The sequence below is a fragment of the Lactuca saligna genome, chromosome 8 (assembly GCF_052625555.1).
Source record: "Lactuca saligna cultivar CGN05327 chromosome 8, ASM5262555v1, whole genome shotgun sequence".
NCBI lineage: Eukaryota > Viridiplantae > Streptophyta > Magnoliopsida > Asterales > Asteraceae > Lactuca > Lactuca saligna.
This window is the reverse complement of record NC_136424.1, coordinates 211,996,509-212,022,704: the sequence shown is the minus strand read 5'-3', so window position 1 is coordinate 212,022,704 and position 26,196 is coordinate 211,996,509. Positions and strand designations below refer to the sequence as shown.

Sequence of the window (26,196 nt, the reverse complement as noted above, 5' to 3'; positions counted from 1 at the left end):
ACAGGGGGGAAAAACAGTTTTCGAGTCAGGGGCATCAAGGGAATTTCTCGAAAAATGACGGTTCAGGGGTTTTTGCTGGAAACCGCAAGCAGGGGCAAAATAGGAATTATCCGAAAATTGGGAATTCTGGGGCTTCTGATGGAATTCGCTATCAGGGGTATAATGGGAATAATCAGGAACATTTGGAATTTAGTTTTGATAGAGGTGGGAAGACAGGAGGTAAAAATGGGCAGGGGTATTATGGGAATATTCAGCCAATGAAAGGAAAGTCTAATGATTCAAAGATTGAACAGGGGCAAAGTTGGAAAAGTAACAAGGTTATGGGAAAAAACAAGGATGGGGGTGATGTTTCAGAAGTCAAAGGGTGTGTGGGGAATAATTCTATGATTCGGCCTGACCAAGAAGCTAAAAAATCAGAAGCAGGGGTGATTTGGAACATCGAATTGGAAGGATTGGGACAAAATTCTTACCATACTAGTTACCAATTCGAATATAAAACTGATCTGGAACATCGAATTGGAAGGATTGGGACAAAATTAGTGATCAATACGAACTGAAAAACAAATTTAGCGAATAACTTTGTTCTTCCATTTCTGTCGAGGCGATGCTTAGGGTAACAACAAATTTAGCTCCTGTTTCATGATCACATCTATTTTCAAATGTCTGAAAAGGGTAACAACACGTATTACGGACTGATCTACAAAGAAATTTATCCGAAACTAAACTCACAAATTACACTAAGATGAGTTGTACCTGCACGAAATTGGACATCAAAGTGGTAGCTGCAGCAACGATGAGCAATGGTCTGCGAGGATATGTAAGGCGGAAAAGAGAAGAAAGCGTAGCGGCGAGCACTGGAGGAGATGAGGTTAGACACGAACGGTGGAAGAAGGCGGTGGCTGGGACGGAAGTGGTTGTAGAACAGAGTAGGGAAGAAGATAGAGGATCGATAAGCGGAGGAATTGAAGCCATCTTCGGTGGTGTTTGTCGGTGTGTTCTTAGATAACAAGTGCCGATCGATCCCCAGTGGAGATTTCACGGAAGCGATAGGAAAAAAATCGAAACCCTAATACACGCCTGGATCGCACAGTCGATAAAATCGCTCAACATCTGCACAATAAATGAAAACCATTAGAATTCGAAAACATGTGCACAATAAATGAAAATTGTTAGAATTCGTCGGCTGTAAATCACCCAAAAAAACTGTAAAATAAAATGCAGTTTAAGAAGCAATTAGCGTTAATTTTGAATTGGGGAAACAAACCTTAGTTCTTTTTTCTTCGCCATGGAAAAGCACACAAACGAAAGGATGTGTATGATGTTTTCCTTCAAGATCTTCGTCTTCAAAGGTACACGATTCATCTCCATTTTATCATGCTTCCCTACCAATTCCTAATCGAAAACCATGATTTCTAGAGCTTGAACTTTAGGAGGGGGAAGGAAGGAAGCATCGTAACTAGAGCAAGAGGGAAACAAAAATGGAGGATAAAAAAGAAGCGGGTTTTCAAAATGCTTGGGGATTTCATTTTCCCCAATATCTACTAAAACCCTGGCCTAGCACGTGCTAGAGAGAAGGGAGGTGGCGATGGCTTAGGGTTTACAGAGAGACGGGAGGTAGAGAATGAAGGGAGATCTAGAGGAGAGAGTATCAGAGAGAGGAGAGTGGATTGCAAGGATGAAAGATAGATAGAAGATAGAAAAAACAAGGCGGGTTTTTCAAAATTTTGGGGATTTCGTTTCCCCCTTGTCTACTAAAAGTGCGTTTCATTAAAATTATAAAGCGACAGGTAAAGACGACGCCCGTTTAAGATAAAGTGCCCTCCGTGTTTTTAATTTTTTTTCTTGAGACACTAAATTAAGGGCACACAATAATGCGTGATGTAAATCCTAATTTTTTTTGAAGAGATGACACTATTTTAAGGGCACGTCCTTTTGCGTATCATTAATCAGCGCGTGTCGTAAAAAGCGCGTCGTTAAAGGTCTATTTTCTAGTAGTGAAGGTAGAAGTCTTCGGGACTTAAGATCAGGTCATTGGGCTAGCTAGGCCCAACAAACAAGATTTTACACTTTGGGGCCCAAAGATGGTGCGTAGACGTCTTTGCACTCTCATGTGTATATTGAATTACCAAATGTTTTCGTGTATGAATCGAGTTATCGTCGTGTTAGTATTTTCGGATTGTTATTGATTCGAGACCGAATCAAGTCGTTTAACAACGATTTTTGGTATTGTTGTGTATTGTATTACGTAGGTAGTCGCGGTGCCAATATTTGATCAAGTTGAGTGTCTTAAATTAGCCTTGAAAGTTTTCTGTTTTTAGCCCCTCATTGTTTGTAAAATTTACTTTTTCAACCCTCTAATTAAATAACTTTCCGGTTTGGTCCTTAAATCATTTTTCTTGACATTTTACACCAAAAATTATTGAAATTAATATTTTTCAGCATATTTTTCATTAAAAACAGTTTAAGTCCCTGAAATTGCAGTTTTCTCGGTTATAGCCCCTCTTTTTCGCAGTTTTTACAATTTTGGCCCAAATTGGAAAATTTTTGCAACTTTGGTCCTTTTTAAATTGGAAAAGCATTTTAAACCTTTGAAAAAGTACTTGGAACCTTAGTAGTCCACTGTTTTACAGATAAACACAGTTTTGGCCCTCCAAAACAGAAAATTTTGCATAATGGGCCCTATTGGGCCAAAAATGCCATTGTTAGCCCATTAAGCTTGAAATTTATGTTTTTAATCCTCCAAAAAGTATATTTTCAGAAAATACATTATGGAAACTGTTTTGACTCATCTCACCCATCAGATTTCAAAATATTTCAATTTGGGCCCTTTAACTTTATATTTTTAACATTTTATGTCCAAAAATTTAGTTTTTAGCCCAAATAAAATGTTATTAAGCCATTTAGCTATTTTTCTTGGAACACTTTGTATGTAGAAATATACTTGATGCTAGTATCATTAACCATAAAGTATATCTCGGTTTTTAGGGGCTTTAAGGCTAGATCCAACATTATAACACACAAAAACACACATATAAGCATAGAAATCATACAAGGCATACAAACATATATAGATCTACACTTTCACTTGTATTCCCCCCCCCCCCCCCCCCCCCCGACAAAACTCATAAAAACAGAAAATAGGGGGTATGAAGCTCACCTTAGGGTGTGGTTTCGGTTTTGGAGGAGAAATGGAAGAAAGTTTGGTGATCTTTCGGCCCTAGCACCCTTTGATGAAGATCTCGAGTTTGATGTGCTTCTAGGATGTAAGATCACGATTTTTGCATGGATTAGGAAGAGATTTTAATAAAACAAAGACTCTAAGTAATAGATCCAAACATAACCTTACCTTAGATGAAGAGTTTGTGGAAATATCCTGTTGAAGGCTTCCTAAATCTCGAGATTTTTGAGTGGAGAGGGAGGATATGTTCTTGAGTGTTCTTGAGAGAGTTTGAGAGATATTTGTGTATGTGTGTGTGTGTTTCGGCCGTGAGTGAGGGAGAGGGAAGAAGGAATGAACTTTGAGGTGATGTATGCATGGGTATATGAGATATAATGCATGGATAACCATGAGGTAATAGTGAGGTGTCACTTGAAAGTCAACTCTCTTCATCTCCTCTTGGGTTTGGGCCTTGGGCCGAGAGTTTTGAATGGAAAAGGAAAAATTTGGGCTTTTTGCCCCTAAGCCCAATATTAGAGTTTGTTTGGGTGTGTTTCAACCTAAAAGAATGTGATATGACTTTTACATTTTTTTTGGACTAGTTTAGGTTATTCATGGATCAAAGCTTTTAATTCATTTCATTCTAGGCCCAATATGGCCCAAAATGTTGAAATAAATTAATGTGAGTCCAATTAGAGCCCAATTAGGGTTCTAAGCCCATGATAGTCAAATTGGAAACTTATTGGTCCATTTGGGCCCAATAAGGAAGTCCTAGTCCAAAGTGGACCTAAACAAGAACTTCTAGGGTTTCCAATTGTTTGATGAATATTTGTAGTACTTGTATGATGTATTTGATTGAAGTTTTTGATGTCATAATAATAGGTGTCACACATGTTCTTAAGTTTTTGATTCACATTAACTTGAGTGTATAGATTACATGACACAAAATTTCCAGTTGTGACACCCAAGAAGTCCCAGGGTCGTGAACTCCATAAAATGGTGCCAAATGGTGCCATAAACTCTTCTAATGCCTAGTACAAGAGCCTAGTTTAGTTCCTAGTTAATTTAGGGACTTGAAAACACCATAAACATCCTCCCAAGGGAGATTACGGACGTAATCTCCAAGGGATATGGTCCCAGGGTTGTAAACTGTTGGATAAGGTGTCTAAGTCCATAACTTATTTGGTATATACTTGACCCGACCGACATGGTCCATTTGGGTTGCATCTCATCCAAACTATTATGGATAATTTTATGAGAGTTATACACATATGTTTATTAATATATTATGAGTTATAATATATTAATATGAAGTTACGTTATTTAATTAGTTTTAGTCTTAAATTAATTATGGATTAATTTAGAGATTAAAAGGAATACTAATTAAATTATGGGCTATTTGTTTTATATAGTGTGGGCTAATACTCATTTGTTAATGGGCTAGGCTTATGTGGAAGTCCATGGATGATCCATGGAGCTTTTAACCCATGGATCCTTGGAAAAGGAAAAGACATGGGTTATTAGGGTTTCACCCTAACCATGCATACTATATAAGCATGCTTATGGAGCATGAAATGAAGCCTAAGAGAAAACTAGTGATCTAGTGTGTGTGTGTGCATGTGTGTGGCCGAAAATACAAGAGTGTGTATACTCTCTCAAAGTTTTCCAAGAGTTTGTGGTGTTTGTGATTCCATTTGAGGCATTCACACTATTGGTGCTTGGCCCTCAAACTCCTAAGAACCCAACTCACCAAAAGGTATGTAATCTCTTCTAACTCTTTTATGTTGAAATGTTCCCCATGCCATGTTAGATAGGTTATAAACCTTGGAAAATTATTATTTTGCATGTATTTAGACAAACATAGATCCAAGGTTTATTAGGGTTGCATGTACACTTAGGAAGTGTTAGATTGCTCAAAACCCAACAGTGGTATCAGAGCCTAGGCTTGCTTGTTTGATACTTGATGCAAAATAGTGAAAAAAGTCGAAATCGTTGCTGTCTGCATGGTAGACTCGCCGAGTCCATTGGGGGGACTCGCCGAGTCCAAGGCAAACTTCAACCTACTCGACGAGTCAGTTCGTGCACTCGACGAGTAGGATCGAAAGAATGCAGAATCTCGACTTTTGCTGCTGGAAATGGACTAGAAACATTACCCTAAACTGTTTTGGTGTTATAAAACTTATTTTAGTTGGTGTAATGGTTGTTCTAATCCATTTACAATAGCATATATCAAAATTCCATGATTTTATGTGTTCATATAATTCTTGAATTTTTGATGATCATGTTCATGTTCTTATGAATTTAGAAAATGATAGGAATTATTTGCTGAATTGTTTAGGATTATTTCTTTATCATTTATGTGTTTTAATAGAGTCCATAATTTGTCCTCAAGTTATGGATTACCAAAGGTCACTTTCATTTAACACACACTTAAAACACATAAGTTACATGAAAATGAAGAGTCTTCATTTTTATGAACCTTTAATTCATAAGTTATGAAATGAAGAGTTTTGCAAAGTTACAAAACTTGCCCTCAAGTTTTGGAATTTGTAAAGTTTCACACACTTTAATAAACTTTAATTCCAAACCTTAGAGTTTTAATAGTTAAAATTCAACCCTTATACTATTTATAACATTAATGGTTAATTATTATATATATGTATAAGAATAAGTCGTTTTACCGTTAGTAGGCCTCATTCACGAAGCCGGTCTATAAGGTGGGTATAAGGTTGTTGCCTATAAAATGGCGACTTAATGGGTGTATACTCTCACCCACCGCTTGCTTGATCGGTGGAGGGTCGTTAGCCGAACGGGTAGAACAATGACTTTAAATCCTCATTAAAAGTATAATGAATATTATAAAGTAACTAAACTCTTTTAATTCCCAATCTTAGTTATTTTAGGAAAATGTGAACATGGTGCTAATCCATGGAATTCACACTTTGTACCTTACCAAATCGTTGGTGGAGCGTGTGTGGTTAACCGGCACACTAACTAGGACTAGTAAGGATCACGAAGGGTAACTTAATGTTTGTCATAGATCAATGGAGTGTGTGTGGTTAACCGGCACATTGATTAGGTGATAATATTAAGAGTACCAAGTGAGTTAGCATGGTTATTCACACCTTGTTTTGTGATCCTCGGCATCCCAGTCACAAAACTTGAAGGGCACAATCGAGATTGAAACATGCCATTGAAAAGTTCAATGAATCTCAAAAGAATCTAGGAATTTCAAATCCAATTAAACCTAATAAATCATTTCGTTTTCATGGTGGAAATTGGTGAATCGTCATTCACCTACCTTTCAAATATATTATTACTTAGATTACGGCATCCCTCTTCTAAGTGTAATATATTGTGATTGGATCCTAGCCTTAATATTACATTTGGGTGTCTTATTAAGGATCCTAAATATCTAATCTAAACTTACTTTCTTCTTTCAGATGTCTTCCAACACTAATGCTTCAGGCTCTAACCCAACTGGTTCTTTCTCTCTCATGAATCTTTGTGGGAGGGTCATCTTTGATGGTTCCAACTTCATGGATTGGATTAGGAACATCAGGATGGTTACTCGTTACGAGGACAAGGAATATGTCCTCGATAAGGAGTTAAAAGAACTTGATGAGTCTACTGCTACTCCTGAGGAGATCGCTGAATTCAGGACTCATGAGAGAGATGCTACTAAGGTGGCATGTATCATGATGGCCACGATGACAGCCGAGCTCCAAAAGTCGTATGAAGATTTCTACCCTTTTGAGATGCACCAAGACCTGATGGAAAGGTACCATCAGAGTGCTCGTGAGGAGCGGTATGAAATAATCTCCTCCATAATAACTACCCGCATGAAGGACGGTGAATCCGTCACGAGCCACATGCAAAAGATGCAAAGGTATGTGGACCGTTTGCTGAAGCTGAATGTTAACATCCCTGAGGAGTTAGCAATTGACATCATTTTGCACTCCTTGCCTTCTTGTTATGATCATTTTCGAATGACATATCATATGAACAAGGAGGAAGTTACCCTCAGCAAGCTTCAAGGACTCTTGAAGACCGCTGAAACCGGTCTTAAGGGTAAAGCGGTTGTTACCTCTACTACTCCTACTCCAACTTCTACCCCTGTTTTAGCTATTGGGCAAGGCAAAGGGAAAAAGAGGAAGCACCCTTCGAAGGGTACCAAGGGAAAGTCTCTTGAAGGCTCCTCATCAAAGACTAAGAACGGTTCTGTCACTCCTTCTACCATTCCAAAGGATGCTGAATGCTTTTATTGCCATGAAAAGGCACACTGGAAGCGAAACTGCCCTAAGTACTTGCAGGATCTAAAGGATGGGAAAGTGAAACCCACCTATGCAGGTATTTACACTATATTGTCTAATTACTCAACATATTCTAACTCTTGGGTGCTTGATACAGGATGTGGTATTCACATATGTTCTGATTTGCAGGGCCTAAGAAGAAGTGAGGATGTGGAGCACGGGAAGATAAACTTAATCATGGGGAATAGGAAGGCTTCACCTGTTTCCAAGATTGGAGTTTATACTTTGTTGCTTAATAATGGGTTAAAATTAGATTTGAATAAATGTGTGTACTCGTCTGAAATGGCGAGGAATATTATTTCTTTTCATGCTTTGTACAAACAAGGTTTTACCTTTTCGTTTGATAATGAATGTGGTGGTATTAATGCTTTCTTTAATAATGTGTTTTATTTTAAAGCATTACCTTGTGATGGTGTGTATGAAACTTTGTCGATTGTAGACAACTTAGGAAATAATGTGTTGTATATTGATTCTTCTACTAGCCTAGATAAAGCATCATTGTGGCATTGTCGTCTTGGACATGTAAACAAGAAACGCATAGGACAACTCCAAAAGAGTGGAGTCTTGGAATCATTTGACCTCAAATCAGATGATAGTTGTGAATCTTGTCTACTTGGAAAAATGACAAAATCACCCTTCACTAGAACTTGTGAGATGGGTGAAGGTTTGTTGGACCTAATACATACTGATGTATGTGGGCCATTCAAAACCGCCACAAGGGACGCTAATCGGTATTATGTGACTTTTATTGATGATTTTAGTAGATATGGGTATGTCTACTTAATCAAACACAAGTCCGAAACCTTTGAAAGGTTTAAGGAATTCAAGCAGGAAGTAGAAAATCAATTGGGCAGGAACATTAAGATGCTTCGATCCGATCGAGGTGGTGAGTATCTTAGTACCGAGTTCCTTGACTATCTTAAGGAGTGTGGGATTGTCTCACAATTGACTCCTCCCAGGACACCACAGCTGAATGGTGTAGCTGAGAGGCGTAATCGTACCTTGTTGGACATGGTTCGCTCTATGATGAGTCGATTTTCGTTACAAATCTCTTTTTGGGGGTATGCCTTAGAGAATGCCGCCCATATCCTTAATCTAGTCCCTACAAAGAAGGTTACCAAAACACCTCATGAGATGTGGACTGGGAAGGTTCCCAATTTGGACCACATCAAAATTTGGGGTTGCGAAGCCTTCGTGAGGCGCGAAGCTCATGATAAGCTTGAACCCCGAAGTGAAAGGTGTATTTTCATCGGCTACCCACAGAAATCCTTCGGTTACCTTTTCTACAGACCCAGTGAGAATGTGGTCCTTGTAGCACGAAGAGGGATCTTTCGCGAGAAAGAATTTATAAGCCAAGGAGACAGTGGGAGGCAGATTGATCTTGAAGAAATTCAAGAATCAATTGGTGAAGGAACCTCAGACACTAGCAATCAACCTGAGGAAGAAACTCCTGTTGATCCAGCTGACGAGTCTGTACCTCCGAGGCGTTCCACACGGGTTAGGAACACACCTTCGTTTTATTATGGTTTTCATATTACTACGGAAGGTGATACGTTTATTAGTGATAGTACACTAGTAAATTTGGATGAACCTAGTAGTGTTAAGGAAGCCATGGCAGGCCCGGAGTCTGCTAAATGGAAGGAGGCTATGGACAGCGAGATACAGTCCATGTATGACAATCAAGTTTGGAACTTGGTTGACAATGTACCGGGCCGTAAAACAGTCGGGTGCAAATGGATCTTCAAAAAGAAGACCGACATGGAAGGAAAAGTGCATACTTATAAGGCTCGACTGGTTGCGAAGGGTTTTACTCAAACTCAAGGTATTGATTATGATGAAACCTTCTCGCCGGTGGCCAAGATTAAGTCTATTAGGGTTATGTTAGCCATTGCAGCATTTCATGATTATGAAATATGGCAAATGGATGTCAAAACCGCTTTCCTTAATGGAAAGTTGGCTGAGGATGTGTACATGAATCAGCCAGAGGGTTTTGTCAATGCAGAGTACCCTAATAGAGTATGCAAGCTTAAGAAATCCATTTATGGATTAAAACAAGCATCTCGTAGCTGGAATCTTTGTTTTGATGAGAAGGTAAAAGAGTTTGGCTTCTTGAGAAGCGAAGATGAGTCTTGCGTGTATGTCAGAGCTAGTGGGAGTATAGTTAGCTTCTTGGTACTGTATGTGGATGACATACTACTCATAGGAAATGACATCCCAACCTTGCAGGAGGTTAAGTCCTGGCTTGGGAAGTGCTTTGCTATGAAGGACCTAGGGGAGGCTACCTATATCCTAGGGATAAGGATATTAAGAGAAAGGAGTAGAAGACTAATTGGACTTAGTCAGAGTATCTACTTGGATAAGGTGTTGAAAAGGTTCAACATGGAGAATTCCAAGAAAGGAGATTTACCGATCCAAAGCAATACCAAACTGAGTAAGACTCAGAGTCTGAGTACAGAGGCAGAGATAGCTGAGATGAGCCAATTACCATATGCTTCCGCAGTTGGCTCGATCATGTATGCTATGACTTGTACCCGTCCTGATGTGGCATTTGCTTTGAGCATGGTCAGCAGGTATCAGGGGAACCCTGGCAAGGCTCATTGGACCGCGGTAAAGAACATTCTCAAGTACCTGCGGAGGACTAAGGATTGGATTCTTACCCTTGGTGGCAGTGATGATTTGAAAATATTAGGGTATAGTGATGCTGGTTTTCAGACTGATAGGGATAATTTCCGCTCTCAGTCGGGCTGGATCTTTACCTTAAATGGAGGGGCAATTTCTTGGAAGAGTTCCGAGCAGGAGACGGTGGCTGATTCGACTTGTGAATCAGAGTATATAGCAGCGAGTGAAGCAGCGAAGGAGGCGATATGGCTAAAGAACTTCATCGGAGACCTTGGAGTTGTACCAGCTATTAAGGAACCTATAGAGATTTTCTGTGACAACAATGCTGCGGTTATCTTAGCCAAGGAACCAAGAGATCATGGCAGATCCCGACACATTGACAGAAAATATCACTTCATAAGGCACAAGATTGAAGAAGGACTCCTTGTGACAAGGAGGATATCGTCAGATGAGAATCCTGCAGATCCCCTTACGAAGGGACTGACGAGGGTTAAGCATTTTCAGCATGCGAGACGCATCGGGCTGAGGGACGATATTAGTTTTACAGATTAGATAGTTTTCCTGAAACTTGTAAAATGTAATCGACGTTTGATGATGAATAAAATTTGTGATTTATTTATGAGTAAAGTGTTACTATCATTGTCAATTATTTACTATTGTTTCAGTTTTGCATGTTTTGACTTCCAGAATAATTAATTTATTCAAACCTCCACAATCGATCATACGTCGGAAATAGGTATGAATCAAGATTGTCATGAATTGGGTTTGTAGATGCCTTAAAGGTGTTTAGACATGGCAATGGTTGCTACAACATTCATGAGTACTCATAAGTTATGAGTATTGGTTTAAACCCACGCTCACTTGTATCACTTCATGGAATTTATCTCGAGTGATCGTGAGACGATAACATCATATAAATCTTTAAACCTAGAGATATGAGTTGTTACCTATGAGTTGGTTGTGCATTGATTGCACGTAAACGCATCAGTAACTTGATGTTATAAAACGTGCCTTTGTGTACAATTCAATAAGTAGTAGAACAAGCATATCAGTCGAAGTTTATCTGTTCCTTCTAGAAATAGAAGCGATATCCGGGCCCCTCGATGATTTTGTGTTGACCCATGTACCAGGCCTGGTCAGAACTAAACCGATGTGTTCAGTGAAGTTCTTCGTCAAACAAATCGGAAAATCGAGAAACAACTGCTAGACAATAAGCAAGACATAGTTCCATGTGTTTGTCCGGCTGATATCATGAGAACAGAGGATTATGTGATCACTTATCTAAAATGGCGCTTCATAGTTCGACAGAGTCTTCATTGTTCGAGGGAGTTTTCGAGAGCTACGATTTTTGGTTGGTTCCTGAAGTTATAGGCAAATATAGTTATTAGACTTATCCAAGTGGGAGTCTGTTGGATAAGGTGTCTAAGTCCATAACTTATTTGGTATATACTTGACCCGACCGGCATGGTCCATTTGGGTTGCATCTCATCCAAACTATTATGGATAATTTTATGAGAGTTATACACATATGTTTATTAATATATTATGAGTTATAATATATTAATATGAAGTTACGTTATTTAATTAGTTTTAGTCTTAAATTAATTATGGATTAATTTAGAGATTAAAAGGAATACTAATTAAATTATGGGCTATTTTTTTTATATAGTGTGGGCTAATACTCATTTGTTAATGGGCTAGGCTTATGTGGAAGTCCATGGATGATCCATGGAGCTTTTAACCCATGGATCCTTGGAAAAGGAAAAGACATGGGTTATTAGGGTTTCACCCTAACCATGCATACTATATAAGCATGCTTATGGAGCATGAAATGAAGCCTAAGAGAAAACTAGTGATCTAGTGTGTGTGTGCATGTGTGTGGCCGAAAATACAAGAGTGTGTATACTCTCTCAAAGTTTTCCAAGAGTTTGTGGTGTTTGTGATTCCATTTGAGGCATTCACACTATTGGTGCTTGGCCCTTAAACTCCTAAGAACCCAACTCACCAAAAGGTATGTAATCTCTTCTAACTCTTTTATGTTGAAATGTTCCCCATGCCATGTTAGATAGGTTATAAACCTTGGAAAATTATTATTTTGCATGTATTTAGACAAACATAGATCCAAGGTTTATTAGGGTTGCATGTACACTTAGGAAGTGTTAGATTGCTCAAAACCCAACATAAACTCCTCAAAGGAGTTAAAAGGAAGCCCAAACACTTGTTTAAGCCTTGAAGCAATTCACCACTTGATTTGTAATAATGTTAGACTTTATTTAGGAACCTTATTTAGAGTTTACGGCCAGGAGTTTACTCCCCTAGGCCGTAAACTCCAACATATATGGTCTTTTGACCATAAACTTCCATGAGAGGTCTTGCACTCCTTTGTTGCAACCCTTTAGCCTCCTAGCACTTAAAAAAAGTCTTTACCTCACATTAGAATGTTTATACATGTTTAATTAGTGTTTTAATCACTAATTGTTTATATACATATGTCTTCATATGTAATTAGGATCATTGTGTGTGTCTAAATTCTTCGCTTGACACCAAGCACTTGTCCGATCCTTCCTTACGATACAGTCCGTTCAATTCCAATCACTTACTACATGTGAGTTCATACCCCTTAATCAATGTTTTAACTGTTTTTAAACATTTTAGGGCCCGGGGGGGGGGGGAGATACAAGTAGAATTATGCTAGTTACTATATCAATCACATGTGATTAGTAAGCAGCATTCAAATGATTGGCTATTCATTAGCCATTTTACCAAACAGTTTCCTTCAAATGATTTTCATAAACATTTTATATGATTAAAACTCCTTGTTAAGTTGTACACTTTACTCTGTACGCTTCATTTCAAACTCATTTATAATTGTGTTTCAAACAAATGTTCTTTTATACTTAAAACTGTTTTATCAAACCTATGCTTTCAAACCGTTTTATAAATTGACATCAAGTTGATCTTTTCTTAGATAATAATTATGTTCAAAGGTTTTACAAAACTTACTTTATGCTTTTATATTATAAATTGCATGCCTATATATGTATATATGTATGAGGAACGTTTAAAAGACTTAGGAAGGCTATCCACCTTATTTCCTTTTCGCACTTGAGATGTGGTCTGGTGGGATATCGGGTACCCGTCCGAAGGTTGTTTAAACATTAGTTATATATCATGTGTACATATATGGACATAATAGTTCCTTTTAGTCAGTTCAGTACCTTTGGGTAGCAAAGGCATACGTTCATATACTTTTACATGATTACGCTTACATAAGTACATATACATGAATACGTTAACAAAATTATGATCGACTATATCGGAGCATGCCTTCAATGTCATGGCCCGAGTTGTAGCCAGAGTCTCTTGGAGGGAGAGCGTGAGTTTGCGTATAGATCTATACTGGATTGACTATCCTACACCTTGCTACTAGCTACAGCATGACTTGCAGGTCTGCGGGTGCCGAACGTCATTTCTTTTTATGACCTACATTTGTCGTTGTTATCCAGTTAATAGTATAGTACAATTAATCACATGATACCTTAATATAAATCCGGTTTAAGGTAGTTTGTACAACAGTAGTTCTTATAGCACTACATTACAATACTACATTAATTTTCCCTTTACATATATTTAGTGATCTTTTCACTTAAACATTAAATGTAAAAACTATATTTTGTTAATGATAGTTACACTTGGGAAAATTACACACTTTTACAAGAAACGAACATTTAGAACAGTTAAGTCTTGGTAGAAGACTCCATGTCATAAAAGTAGGAATCATAGAGATTTCTAGGGTTTTTCAAACGTTTACAGTTGTGTTACAAACATTTTGAATACTTACAATTCTTATTCATACAAATTATTACTTATAAATTAAGACACATTAATACTTATGATCTCACCAGCTTTAAAGTTGATACTCTCTTTCAAATTAACTTGTATCCTCAGGTCACTGATAGACAGGTACCGATGCAAGGTTTGGAGAAGATGGAGCTCGTTCAAGACTAATCTTTCATTTTCATTTATGCTTTAGTCTTTATCAAAATTTGACAGAACACACTTGTATAATAATTATATTATTAATGCAATGGATGATGTTGTTGCTTGTTTACTATTTTTCATTGTTGTGATACTGTACATGACGTCCTCCGCCCCAGAACGTTTCCGCCGTTCTTGGTTTTGGGGTGTGACAACTATTACATTTTTATGCAACATTTGATACCGATTGGAGTTAGAGCGTTATTGGACAAAGAATCTTCTACACTAATTGTAGATATTTGTACGTTTTTCAAGCAAATTTGCTCCAGAACACTAAAGGTGGAGGATATGAGGAAAGCAAATTTGCTCCAGATGACTAAAGGTGGACAAAGAAACTTCTACACTAAAGGTGGAGGATATGATAATTTCATAAGTATCGACACAGAAAAAGAAGCGTTCCAAGATGATCAACTCCTATATGCTTCGCAAGCCAAACAAGTGTTCTACATCTGCGAGCCTGTTAACCATCGAAGAAACCAAAACAACAACCCTCGTTGTGTCGTCGAGCATGTTAATCATCGAAATATTTGGGATCTACCATCCGACAATGCTCGTGTCCAAAATGCTTACAGTGACTCTGTCTAAGATGTCGACAATGTGCAAGCCGAAAATGTTGACATAGTTCTAAACAACTCTTCATCTGGAGCTATACTTTTTATCGAATTCTCACAATACTTTCAAAACAATGTTAATGTAGCTAAAAATAATGTTGATTATGATGATGAGCACGAGACTGAAGTACCTCCCCTAACAGGTAGAATCGATAATGTTTCTGATGAAAAGACTGATTATGATGATGACGATTATGATTATGATATTGATGAAAAAGACATTGAAGTATACGATGAAGATTCTGATTAAGAAAATCAAATGTTTTTTTTTTTTTTTTTTTTTTTTTTTTTTTTTTTTTTTTGTCATAGAAACTTTATTTGAAATGTACCTTTAATTCATATTGTTTGTCTAACTTTTATTTATGTTGCTTGTCTATATTGTATATCTTACAATTTCGCAGGGTAACTAACTTTTATTCATATTGTATTTATATATTGTACATCTTGTAGTTTACAAGCTACAGATGAAGTTTACTTGGGCGATACTCTTGGCCATGATGACCGATGTTATGGGGCTTGGACATGGAAGTGATGGAGTCGGGGATCCACCACCTCCAATAGGCTTTGGTCGTGGTCAGCACGAACAGGATGGTGAGTTTTATTATGATATATTTATTAATTATTTTTATTATTTTATTATAGGTTATCGTGACTAATATTTTTAATTGTATTTTTTCAGCCGAGTTTCCAAAAAAAAAAAAGAGGGCATGTAAAAATATCGAGCTGGGAAAGTTGATACGGGCAAACTAGGGAAAGCCCGTAGATTTGGATTTTGACAGGAATTATTCCCCTGTCGGAAAGTGTGGTAATTGGTTCACACATGAAATTGAGAGGTATTTGTGGAACAACGTCCATTTGAATGTATCTGGTTGGGACAATGTTTCCTCCACCTTAAGGAATGCAACAGTTGTGCATCTAAAGATAACTTGAATACAATTTTAAGTTTAGTTGTGATTGTTATTTAATTAACTAATTTTTTTTGTATTTTGCAGAATAAATTTGATTTGGATAAGGTGAACATGGATAAGGAGCGTGCTCAGTTGTTGCGGAGCATTGATTCGACACTTGCAAACGTTTACAGAGGCCGGAAAAGTAAAGTTAATTCTTATTTTAAGGAAATCGGGGGGGGGGGGGGGGGGGGGGCTGCAGATGTCACAACCGCATTGTACCGCCTCCCCAATGGCATGTCACGTGAAAATTGGGCGAAGATAGTCGAACATTTTCAAACGCCAAATTTTTTAAGGCGTTCAATGTCAAACATAGAATGTCGTGCAAAACAAATAGTTGTAAACAGAGGGGGGCCGAGCTCATACAACAATGCATGTTTCAAAGAAGTAAGTTATGATATATTTATATATTTATTTAAAGCACAAGTAAACTAATTTTTAATGTTAAATAGGATATCAATCGAATTGAAGCTTTTCGTAAGGCTAATTCCAATCGACAAGGGGTATTTTATAGCCCTGCAGTCGAACAACAATTAGTATGTGGTTAATTTATATTTTCATATAAGTGTTTATATCGTTAAGGGTATTTAGTAATCTAAATTTTATGTTTTTTTATTATTTTAAAAAAAATACAGAATGCTTTACTCCAGGAGATCAACGAACGAACCCAAACTGTTAATCCAAGTGTTTTTGGAGCAGACGGACCCCAATTAAGTGAGAAAGGGGTGTAATAGCGACACATGAATCCACGTTATTCGTTTTAATTGACCTCAATCAACGTAACCGCGTGTGTTTGCCGGTAATAATGGGTATTTGTGAACATATGAAACAAGTTTGTTGGGTAAATAAGTACAAATACCAAATATTGCTATATGTGAACATACAAAATAGTTATCCTACTAATTCTATCATTAGAATCATAAGTAATTGGGCAGCCAATCCAAAACATTTTTGATGAAAAAATGAAATTTTATTCGACACACTTTTATTGGGTACTCATAAAAGCAAACGTAACATTGTGTAATGATGAAATAAATAATAATCAGGCTCTAATACATCTTAAGATAGTTGCTCCAGAAGTGTTCGGGATTAACTAGCACACATTATATCATCCACTACACTTTGCTATTAATCCACTATTGCTTCAAGAATTCTTCAACCTACCATTCACGAGTTTTAAATTAACAAAAAGACGAAAGAATTGTCTGGAGAATAAAGACGAAAGAATTGTCTGAAGAATAAAGATGTCTACTTTTAATTCTTGCCGTATCAGTGAATTTGTTAGGATTACTATGTAACATAAAAAGGGGAATGAATGATGTTGCAATCTTCACAAACCTGTCTCCGTGATTCTCTTTTTGTGCATGTTCTTTAACATATGTCATGAGTACGCGGTGGATAGTAACCATAACTTGACTTCTGAATTATAGAAACATAAGTAAATCGGTATCCCCTCTCAATCAATGATATCTATTTATTGCATAAAAAACATAAAAAAATGAAAAGGAGCTGCAGATAATACCTCCTCCTTCTGCTCACCATACTTATAAGCACATTTATAGACTTTAATTCTCTTTGAATTAAGCTTTTCAAGTTCCCTATCCATGCTTCTGATGCTCTTTCTCACAAGTTCCAACTCTACCTTGAGTCGGGTCACTTTAGTGGTACGTTCCTTTTGATCCCTCTTTATTTCGTCAATTTGGTTTAAGTTAATCTAATTGTATAAAAATATACATGAAGTGAGTAGTAATATAATGAAAAATTGAACAAAAAAGTTATAATTCAGTTGAGGAATTAAAACTATACTTTAATACGATGCTGCCTCATTTGTTCGTTATAGAGTCGTCTTCTCGATCCTCCAACGTCATATCTTCTCCAATTACTACGTGGGTCAGGTTCTGTTGGTGCAGTATATGTTTCTATTGTTTCTTTGAGATTTCTTATTTCGTGAAAGAATTTTTTTTCTTCTCTCCGGTTATTGTTTCCATGTTGGATCCTGTGTACAAGGCTCTCCATCTTCCAAAAGGAAGTAGAAAGAAACTATATGTCAAAATCAATATAACAACCTAAGGAAGATAAGCAATTTATGTGTATAAATTATAATTTATCAGTATATACCACATCGTTAAGCTCTTGTGTACCATGGGTTGGCCTGTTACCCGATTTCATTGAAGAAAGAAGTTCTTCTTGAACCTGTTTCAGATATTCCATGTCTATCCTCTCTTTCTTTAGCCGTTTATGGCATCGTTTTCTATCAGTACCAATATAAACCTACAAAAAAAAATAGAAAAAAATTGGCCACGAATCCACAGAAACAGAAAACTTCTCTTTAAAAATTCACTTTCATTCTGCTCAAGAATTTTGGGAAAGTCGGGAGGAAAAATAGTAAATGTAATCAACTCTTACAGGCGATTGAGGATCGTTTTCAGTTAAATGCAAGAAACCAGCTGTTCTTGGTATTGGTCTCATTGGTAAATGAGGCTTCACATCATCTACAGTAGCTCGTTCAAGGTACATGAGGTCACGTGTTTTCCACTCTAACTCCTTGTAAATCCAAATTAATTCGTAGTTTTTTTGATGTTCATCTTTCTGTAAGGAGAGATTTGTGAGTTGTTTTTCCTAACTCATCCAAAGAAGAGCACAATATTTCTACTGTTGTCACTTTAAAGCAATGCACATCATTTCTTATGAACATTAATTTCCATCAACACTTACCTTTCGTAGATCTATTTTTTGAAGGATATCGTACATAGAAACACTCATCTGTTGATACAACTTGTGAGCTTCTTCTTTTTTTACTTCCTCCGGAGAAGGACAACTCTTGACCAAATAGAACTGAAGTTCGTTGGTCTTTTTATGTGAGGTCATTTCCGTGACTTTCTCAATGGAATCTGACTTAACAATCAGGCCATATTCCTTTGGGTCTTCCATTTGGCTGTGCATCATCCAATGTTTCCTGAAAACAATAATAGTGTCAACTAACATTTTTGCAAAATAGGTACAAACAGATGAAGCAGAATCAAGATAAAAGATATTGTAGATCAAACGGGAGAAGCTTGTTAAAAGTAAGTAATAACGATAAACATTTTTGCCTGGCTACTTGAGATAAGTTTTCTTTCATGAAAAAAGAACACATGATCATGAAAATGATGTTGGTGTTATGGCATTTCATGTTAGAAGAATAGGTTTTGAAAAGAAAGAAACAACCAACCTCAACTGGAAGGCATTACTTGGTAATCAGAAAGATGAATATTCATAATGCTAAGTACATAGTATTTATAAATTAGGTTGGTTTGGTCGGTAGCACTTGCACCCCACGGAAAGAAAGTCAACTTATCTAAGGTCAATTGCAATCATTTTTATTCGTTCACTAAATTATGATAAACCTTTTTTTTTTTTTTTTTTTTTTTTAATCTTCCTGGGTTAAAATGGTTAGCAGCTAGGACCCAAGTTCTTAATCCGAAACCTTGCCAGGTCCTGCACTGCTTTCATGCCTCCTCCGGTCTCAAGGTAAACTTTGATAAATCAAAGGTTTTTGGCATTGGCGCTGATATGCATGAAGTCTCAAGATGGGCCATAACTCTTGGTTGCAAACCATCCTCTCTCCCATTCACTTACCTTGGTGTTCTGGTCGGGGCGAACATGAAATTAATTAAAAATTGGAAACCGATGATCGAGAGTTTTCATAAAAAACTATCCATATGGAAATCCAAAAACCTTGTTGTTTGGTGGTAGACTAACGCTTGTTCAGTCGGTTCTGGGTAACTTACCAACTTATTATCCCTCGATATTTGTGGCTCCCAAGGGGGTGATTGAGACGTTAGAACGAATTCATAGGAAGTTCTTACGGGCTAGTACATATGAAAAAAGAAGCATACACTGGGTATCCTGGGACAAACCGCATCCAAAGACATTGGCGGGCTTGGTGTTGGTACGATAAAATCTCTAAACTGCTCCCTCGTTATGAAGTGGTAGTGGAGACTACGATCTAAGCCTACATCCCTTTGGGCCAAAGCCATACGTAGCATGCATAATTTATACAACAAACCAGACCACTGTTATGCAAGGAAATACATACCGGGTGTGTGGAAAAACATCACGAGTATCGGAAAATACCTTCAAAATAAAGGTATACCAACTGAAACAATGTTATACAAACAATCAGGTCCAGGTGGTGAAACATGGAAATGTAATCTCACTGTTGACGGATCATTCATTGTAAACGTCCTCTAGAAAAAACTAGACTTCAACACCACACTAAACTTGAGGGAGATCCCAATTAAAATTAGTTGTTTCATTTGGAGGGCTAAAATGGGAAAAATACCTTCAACCTTGGGCCTTTTATCCACAGGGGTAGATGTGGAAAATGTTTTATGTAGTCATTGTGAAGAAGTAGTGGAAGGCTACCATGCATTGGTGGAGTGTAAATACGCGAACACGATTATACAACTGGTGCTAAAATGGTGCAGATTTCCTCTCATAGAACTCAAAACAGTACATGAGGTGATCACATACACTCAAGCATGGTCCACCTGCCCCCAAAAAAAAGAAGGTTGCTAATGGGAATTTGTTACGGCACGCTCCGGAACATATGGAAAGTGAGGAACAATATAATTTTCAATAAAACCGGCTCCCTGCTCTCATTTGTGTAGACATGATCAAATCCACTACATACCCATGGATAAAAAACAGGGGGAAAACAGGAGTATTGATTGGTTAGCATGATGTAGATCTCCGTTTCTTTGTGTGTAATCGGTAATCTTAACATTCGTACACTGTTATTTCCCCTCCTCTAGTCATTTGCTAGAGTTTAGTCTTATTAATATATTTGCCGGTTCCAAAAAAAACACTGGTGTCTAAAAACAAAAGCACCTAAAAATTAAGGGATCATTGATAGGAGTTACTTTGAACCTAACAATTATAATAAATTCCACACAATTTTCAAAATTAAGGCTATGTTTGGAGTATATACCACCTCTAAAATTAGCTGATCCGTTTTCAAATTTATTTACTTTATTTTACCGACATTACTGATCATCTGTTGAGTCTGTAACCATGGTAGCTATGATTCATTGTTGTTCTTAGTCTTATTGTTTAAACAATATTTAAACAAATAAACTCTTAAAGAGTTTATTATGTACGTAAAATATTGCAGATAGATATTATTAATAGATGGGATTTAACCCTCGCGAGAAACCATCATTTTCATTTTTTTTTAGTTTTTATTATTTGGTTGTTATTTACAAACACAACAAACTGAGTAAATTTACATTTTCTATAACTTGAAATCAATATTGATATACTTCCAAGACATGATATTATACATCATTCTACTTTGAATAAGAAATTATGATCAAGACAAAAATATTATAGATCATTCAACTTGAATAAGAAATTGTGATCATTAAATTATAACCATTGTAACATAATTTTTCTAGTATATAATCATTTCTGCTTCATAATCTCTCTCTCTCTCTCTCTCTCTCTCTCTCTCCCTCTCTCTCTCTCTCTCTCTCTCTCTCTCTCTCTCTCTCTCTCTCCTTGTATTTTGGCAAATGATACAAATTAATCACTATATGATAAAAAAATTACACTATTCACAAGAAAAAAATTCCCAACAAACATCTCGATGATTAATTTTTACTATGATTTTGTTGATATTTATTAAAGTTGTCATAAAAGTAAATTTTTCTTGATTTATTTAGAATGAATCATTAAGATGTCTTATGTGAACTTTTTTTTGTTTAGAATCATTTACTGTATAATCATCTAATGATTCATTTTTTTGTTTGCTAATAAAATCTGTATATAAATTATTTTTCCTTCCGACAAAAAATTTCCTTCTTATTTCATATATATATATATATATATATATATATATATATATATATATATATATATATATATATATATATATATATATATATAGGTTGATGTGATAAGATATAATTTTGTGACACCGTGTGATGTAAGCATAGCCACTCATTTTCTAGATAAAACTATATTTTTAAAAGACAAAATAATGGAAATTTTCGAAAAAAAAAATTCAAATATTATTTTCTTCATTTATATTTTCCAAAAAAAACTTTAAAAAATACAAAAAATAAAAAATAAATAAATAAAATACTTTTTTTACATATTCTAGTAGAATGAACCCGAATATATATATATATATATATATATATATATATATATATAGAGAGAGAGAGAGAGAGAGACAGAGCGAACAATTATGAAGTTGAGAAGACGAGAACAAATTTAGACCATATATTTAGAATCTACCACTTAAGTGTTAAAGCATACCCTGACGTCAATACATATAATATTTATAAATGTACAATCATATTCATATATAAATAAGTATATTCGTATATGAATATTCATATATGAATAATTGTATACTTATTCGTATATGAATAAATATATTCGTATAAATATATATGTGTCTATTCTTTAATGATTATACATATTTGAATATGGTGGTAGGTGGTGTAGTGGCGGCGATAATAAGCGTGGCGGTTGCAGCGGCAGTTACAGTGGTGGTAGTTGCGGTGACGTGTGTGGTGGTGCCAGCAATGGTGAAGATAGTGGAAAACATTGCTATGGTGGTGGTGTTTGTGGCAATGGCAGTGCAACTGCCGATAGGTGCTAGAGATGTTGGTACTTATGCATATATGTATAAAGATATAATCATATATGAAAAAGTATGTGTGTAATGCCTAGTTCCCCGTATGAATTTATCTTTGCAATTATTATATTTTCCTTGAAGAATTAGACAAGTTGGAAGCCTAAAACTCATCGAGTAGAAGTTACCTTGACCACGGGTATTAATGAGGAAACTCGATGATTTAGGATGTCTCAACTCAACAAGTTGGCCGCTCAGGAAGAAACCCTAATTTTAGGGTTTTGTACCCTATTTAAACATCTTAAGTCCTAGGTGTTGGCCTCATTTCGAGCCTCCAAAGTCCCTAACCCTAATCTCGAAACCCTAAATCCTCTTTGAGTGTTGTGATCCCTTTGTGGGTGTATTTTGGTGTGTGTGAAGTCATGGAAGAAAGAGAAGCTTGGTGCAAGGTGGTGATTTAAGTAGGAGCCTTCAAGATCTCGATTCTTTGCATTATTTCTAGCATATTTTTTGTACAAAGTTCTAGCATTGATCAATATTTGACTAGATTTCTTTTTGGGGTTAGTTTTCATGCTTTGCCATGTTTGGGTGATTGGTGGGTTGAAGGTCATCCCAAGTGTTTTCCTTCCATATTTACAGACCTCTTGAGCACTTTTGGCATAAAGGTGCCAACTTTATTGTCTTAAGAGCTCCATGCTTGCATTAAGTCCATTTTATGTCTTCTTTTGGACAGTTAAGCCTCTTCTAAGCATACTTGAGAGTAAAGTTGGGTTACCCATAAGCCGTACGCTGGGCGTAACCTGGCATACACGGTGAATAGTGGCCCAGTGTATGCAGGAAGATGCCAAACCATAACTTATAGGGTTTATGACATATAAATACCACATTATAGCCTCCCCTTTGGCCTCCTCACCAGTCCCTCATCCTCAGAAAACCCTAGTTCGTCTTATACTCCATTGTTTTGTGTGCTTGACCTTTTTGAGTTTATTTTGGTGAATAAAGGCTTGGAAGAAGTAAATAGAAGTTGGAGGTGAAGCACTTGAGTATCTTAAGCTCAAGGATCTGGAACTAGTTGATCTTTTAGCACCTAAAGGAGGTATAAAGCTCCTATCATTCCTCTTAGAAGCTTAGATCTAGGGTTTTGAAGATTTGGAACTTTTTTGTGTCCAAAGAATGGATCTTGTTCATGCACTTCATTTTTGAGCTTAGGGTTGCCACCCTTTAAGCTCAAAGTGTTCCTTTAGCAGTAAAGTTTCAAGATTTAAGGCGTTTATGTAGCCATGCATGAGATCTAGCCATTTAGATGGAAGTTTATTGCTATGTTTAGAGTTTTGGTTCATTTGGTGGGTTGCAAGCCACCAAGTGATTGACTTTATGGGTTAGGATAAAGTATTGGACTCAGATCTATAGTTTAGACGTATTGTCTTAAGGGATTAAACAGTTTTGGAGAAAAAAGCTTAATAAGAGAGTACGATGGGTGTACAAGCTAGTACGCACGTCGTACAAGCCATTTCAGCAGTACGCTCAGAGTAGGCTCAGTTAGTGGGCTTTATGTCATTGGGCATCGGTTTCGACCAAGATTTGGACATAGTAGTAGTTGGGTCATGATGAGCCTTTACAAGTTAGTCAAGGGCCCAAGGACTATTTGCGTTTGAGAGGAAAGCCCATTTGTATCACACCCCCAAACCAGAATAGCAGAAACGTTCGGGGGTGGATGACATCATGTGTAGTATCATAACCATTGTATCATAGCAATCATAGTAAACACAACCTTTGCATTGATTACATATATAAAAAAGGTTTACATCTGTTTAAGTCTCGTTTGAATACATCAAAAAGTGTAGGTAAGTATAAAGACATGACTTTAATCACTACGACTTCTCAAAACTCTAGGAGGTACCTATCTACTAATTTCCTGAGAATACAAGCAGTTTTGAAATAGTATTAGCATAAAGCTGGTTAGTTCATACGCATGTTTTGTAATGAAAATTTGTTAACGACTTTATAGAAATGTTTGTATATTTCCAAGAAAATCCAATATTTTGTTAAGTAATGAAAAGTACTCTTAAACCCGAAGACAATTTGTAAGTTCATTATTGAATTATGTGCTTATGTCTGAAAGTACTTGTGTGTATGCTTGGTACCACCAGCTATATCGTATGGTTTTGTATGAATGTTCTTGTATAAAATCCCTGGCTACCACCAGTATTGTAAGTAGTGTATAGTATGAATACCTTGGTTAACCCCATTATGTATAGTATGAAAACCCTGACTAACACTAGTATGTATAGTAGTTTTATTACTTAAAATAAAACCATTAAAGATTGAAATTCCATAAACAAATGATTAGCTTATACTTATTCTGAGTCGTATAACCATGCTTGATATGGCATAGAGACCTTTACAACGTTCTTCAAGTGTTGGTTCCATGACATTTGTCACCTCAGGCATGCCTGCCTAACTGTAGCTAGCAGCTCAGGTGTGAGATTGTCAATCCCAAATACATCTATTCAAAAATCTCATGCTCTCCCTCTAGGCGACTTAGGTTATACTATGATAGGATTTAATTCAGTACACCTAAGGGTAGAGTTTTGAAGTAGAGCCTCACAATGTTGTACAATCTAGTTACATGTAATTCTAAAGTGTTTGCTTGTATTAGAATCCGCTGAATGCGGTATACAGTAATAATTATACTTAAATAATTATGAAATGTCATGCCCTGGTAGTAAAGAATACTATAAACTAAATCTATCATAGTTTACATTTTTAGTGGTGAATAACTCTGAATTCATAAACGTTATGGTTTGAAAACCCCAAACTATACCTATTATAGTTTACATGTATATGATGTGTATGTTGAATCTGAAAACTATGCAATTTTTGTTTGTAAGTTGAAAACGTCCCTAATGCTCAACATAGTACAAAAGGGATAAGATATCTAAATATTTTATACAACTATGAAAATCGTTTGTCTGAATCAATTGCATGATTTCTATACTTGTTAAAAGTCGTTTTGTATTAGTTCATAAAGTATTTGTGTTTGGCTTGTATAGATATAGATTTATAGAAAAAAATTCCGTTCATACAAAAAAAGCCCCTGAAAACGTTTAAAAATCTTAAAAGCGCAGTGGTATGAACTCACCTCGAGTGAGTGGTTTGTATGAAGGATCGATAAGAGATGTTGAGTGTCAAATGAAGCCTCAAACACAATTGGATCCTATTTAACATGTAATAACACATATATGATTCAATTTAGGGTAGTCCACGACTTAGACATGATAAGAAAACACCTTAAGGAGTGACATTAAATAATTTGTGAGCTGCTCCAGCTGCATGACGCTGCAGGACATGATTGATATGGCTAGAGAGAGGAAGTTGGATTTAAAGATGGAGAGGAAGAAGAAACTAGATGGGGTTTAGTCAGGGGGTTCGGGAAAAAGGCACAAGGTATTAGATCACAGATCTCGGACCCAACGGAGCTACGACCGTTGTAGTAAATGTGAAAGGATGCACGAGGGGACATGCAAGGCAGGAAGTTCGGGCTGCTACAAGTGCGGCCGAACTGGTCATATGAGTCGGGTTTGCACAATCACTACCACAACCATGATAACATCAGATATGATTTGCTTTTAATGCAATCAGAGGGGACACAAGCAATCCTAATTCCCGAGTTTAGCAGCAGCAGGGAAGGTGGCAGCGCCATCTCCTGCCACTTTGAGGATTACAGATGGTTGTCAGGGCCAGGCTGAGGCGCCTACGACATGGAGCAGGGCTTTCCAGCTTACTGCAGAGGAGGCACGAGTAGCTATTGACGTGGTGATGGGTATGTATCTTTACCTTATCTCTCTATTGATATTGTTTGTTACTTAGGTTTTCATGTTTTGTT

General features: G+C 36.6%; 1 protein-coding gene across 1 annotated transcript; it reads right to left on the bottom strand.

Moving 5' to 3' along the window:
- Window positions 1-16,639: 16,639 nt before the first annotated feature.
- Window positions 16,640-18,913, bottom strand: LOC145012748 (uncharacterized). Its single transcript, XM_078971534.1, has 8 exons — window positions 18,897-18,913; window positions 18,401-18,641; window positions 18,092-18,274; window positions 17,804-17,956; window positions 17,492-17,701; window positions 17,208-17,399; window positions 17,024-17,104; window positions 16,640-16,845 (listed from the first exon to the last, which is right to left on the bottom strand). Exons 2-7 carry the CDS (start codon window positions 18,629-18,631, stop codon window positions 17,057-17,059), a joined length of 1,017 nt encoding a protein of 338 aa, XP_078827660.1. The 5' UTR covers window positions 18,632-18,641; window positions 18,897-18,913; the 3' UTR covers window positions 16,640-16,845; window positions 17,024-17,056.
- Window positions 18,914-26,196: the final 7,283 nt, after the last annotated feature.

Coding starts and splice junctions, on each gene's coding strand:
- LOC145012748 (XM_078971534.1), bottom strand. CDS start 18,631: ATGATGCACAGCCAAATGGAAGACCCAAAGGAATATGGCCTGATTGTT. Junction 18,275..18,400: donor AAAAAATAGATCTACGAAAG/GTAAGTGTTGAT, acceptor CTCTCCTTACAG/AAAGATGAACATCAAAAAAA. Junction 17,105..17,207: donor ATGGTGAGCAGAAGGAGGAG/GTATTATCTGCA, acceptor TCTATAATTCAG/AAGTCAAGTTATGGTTACTA.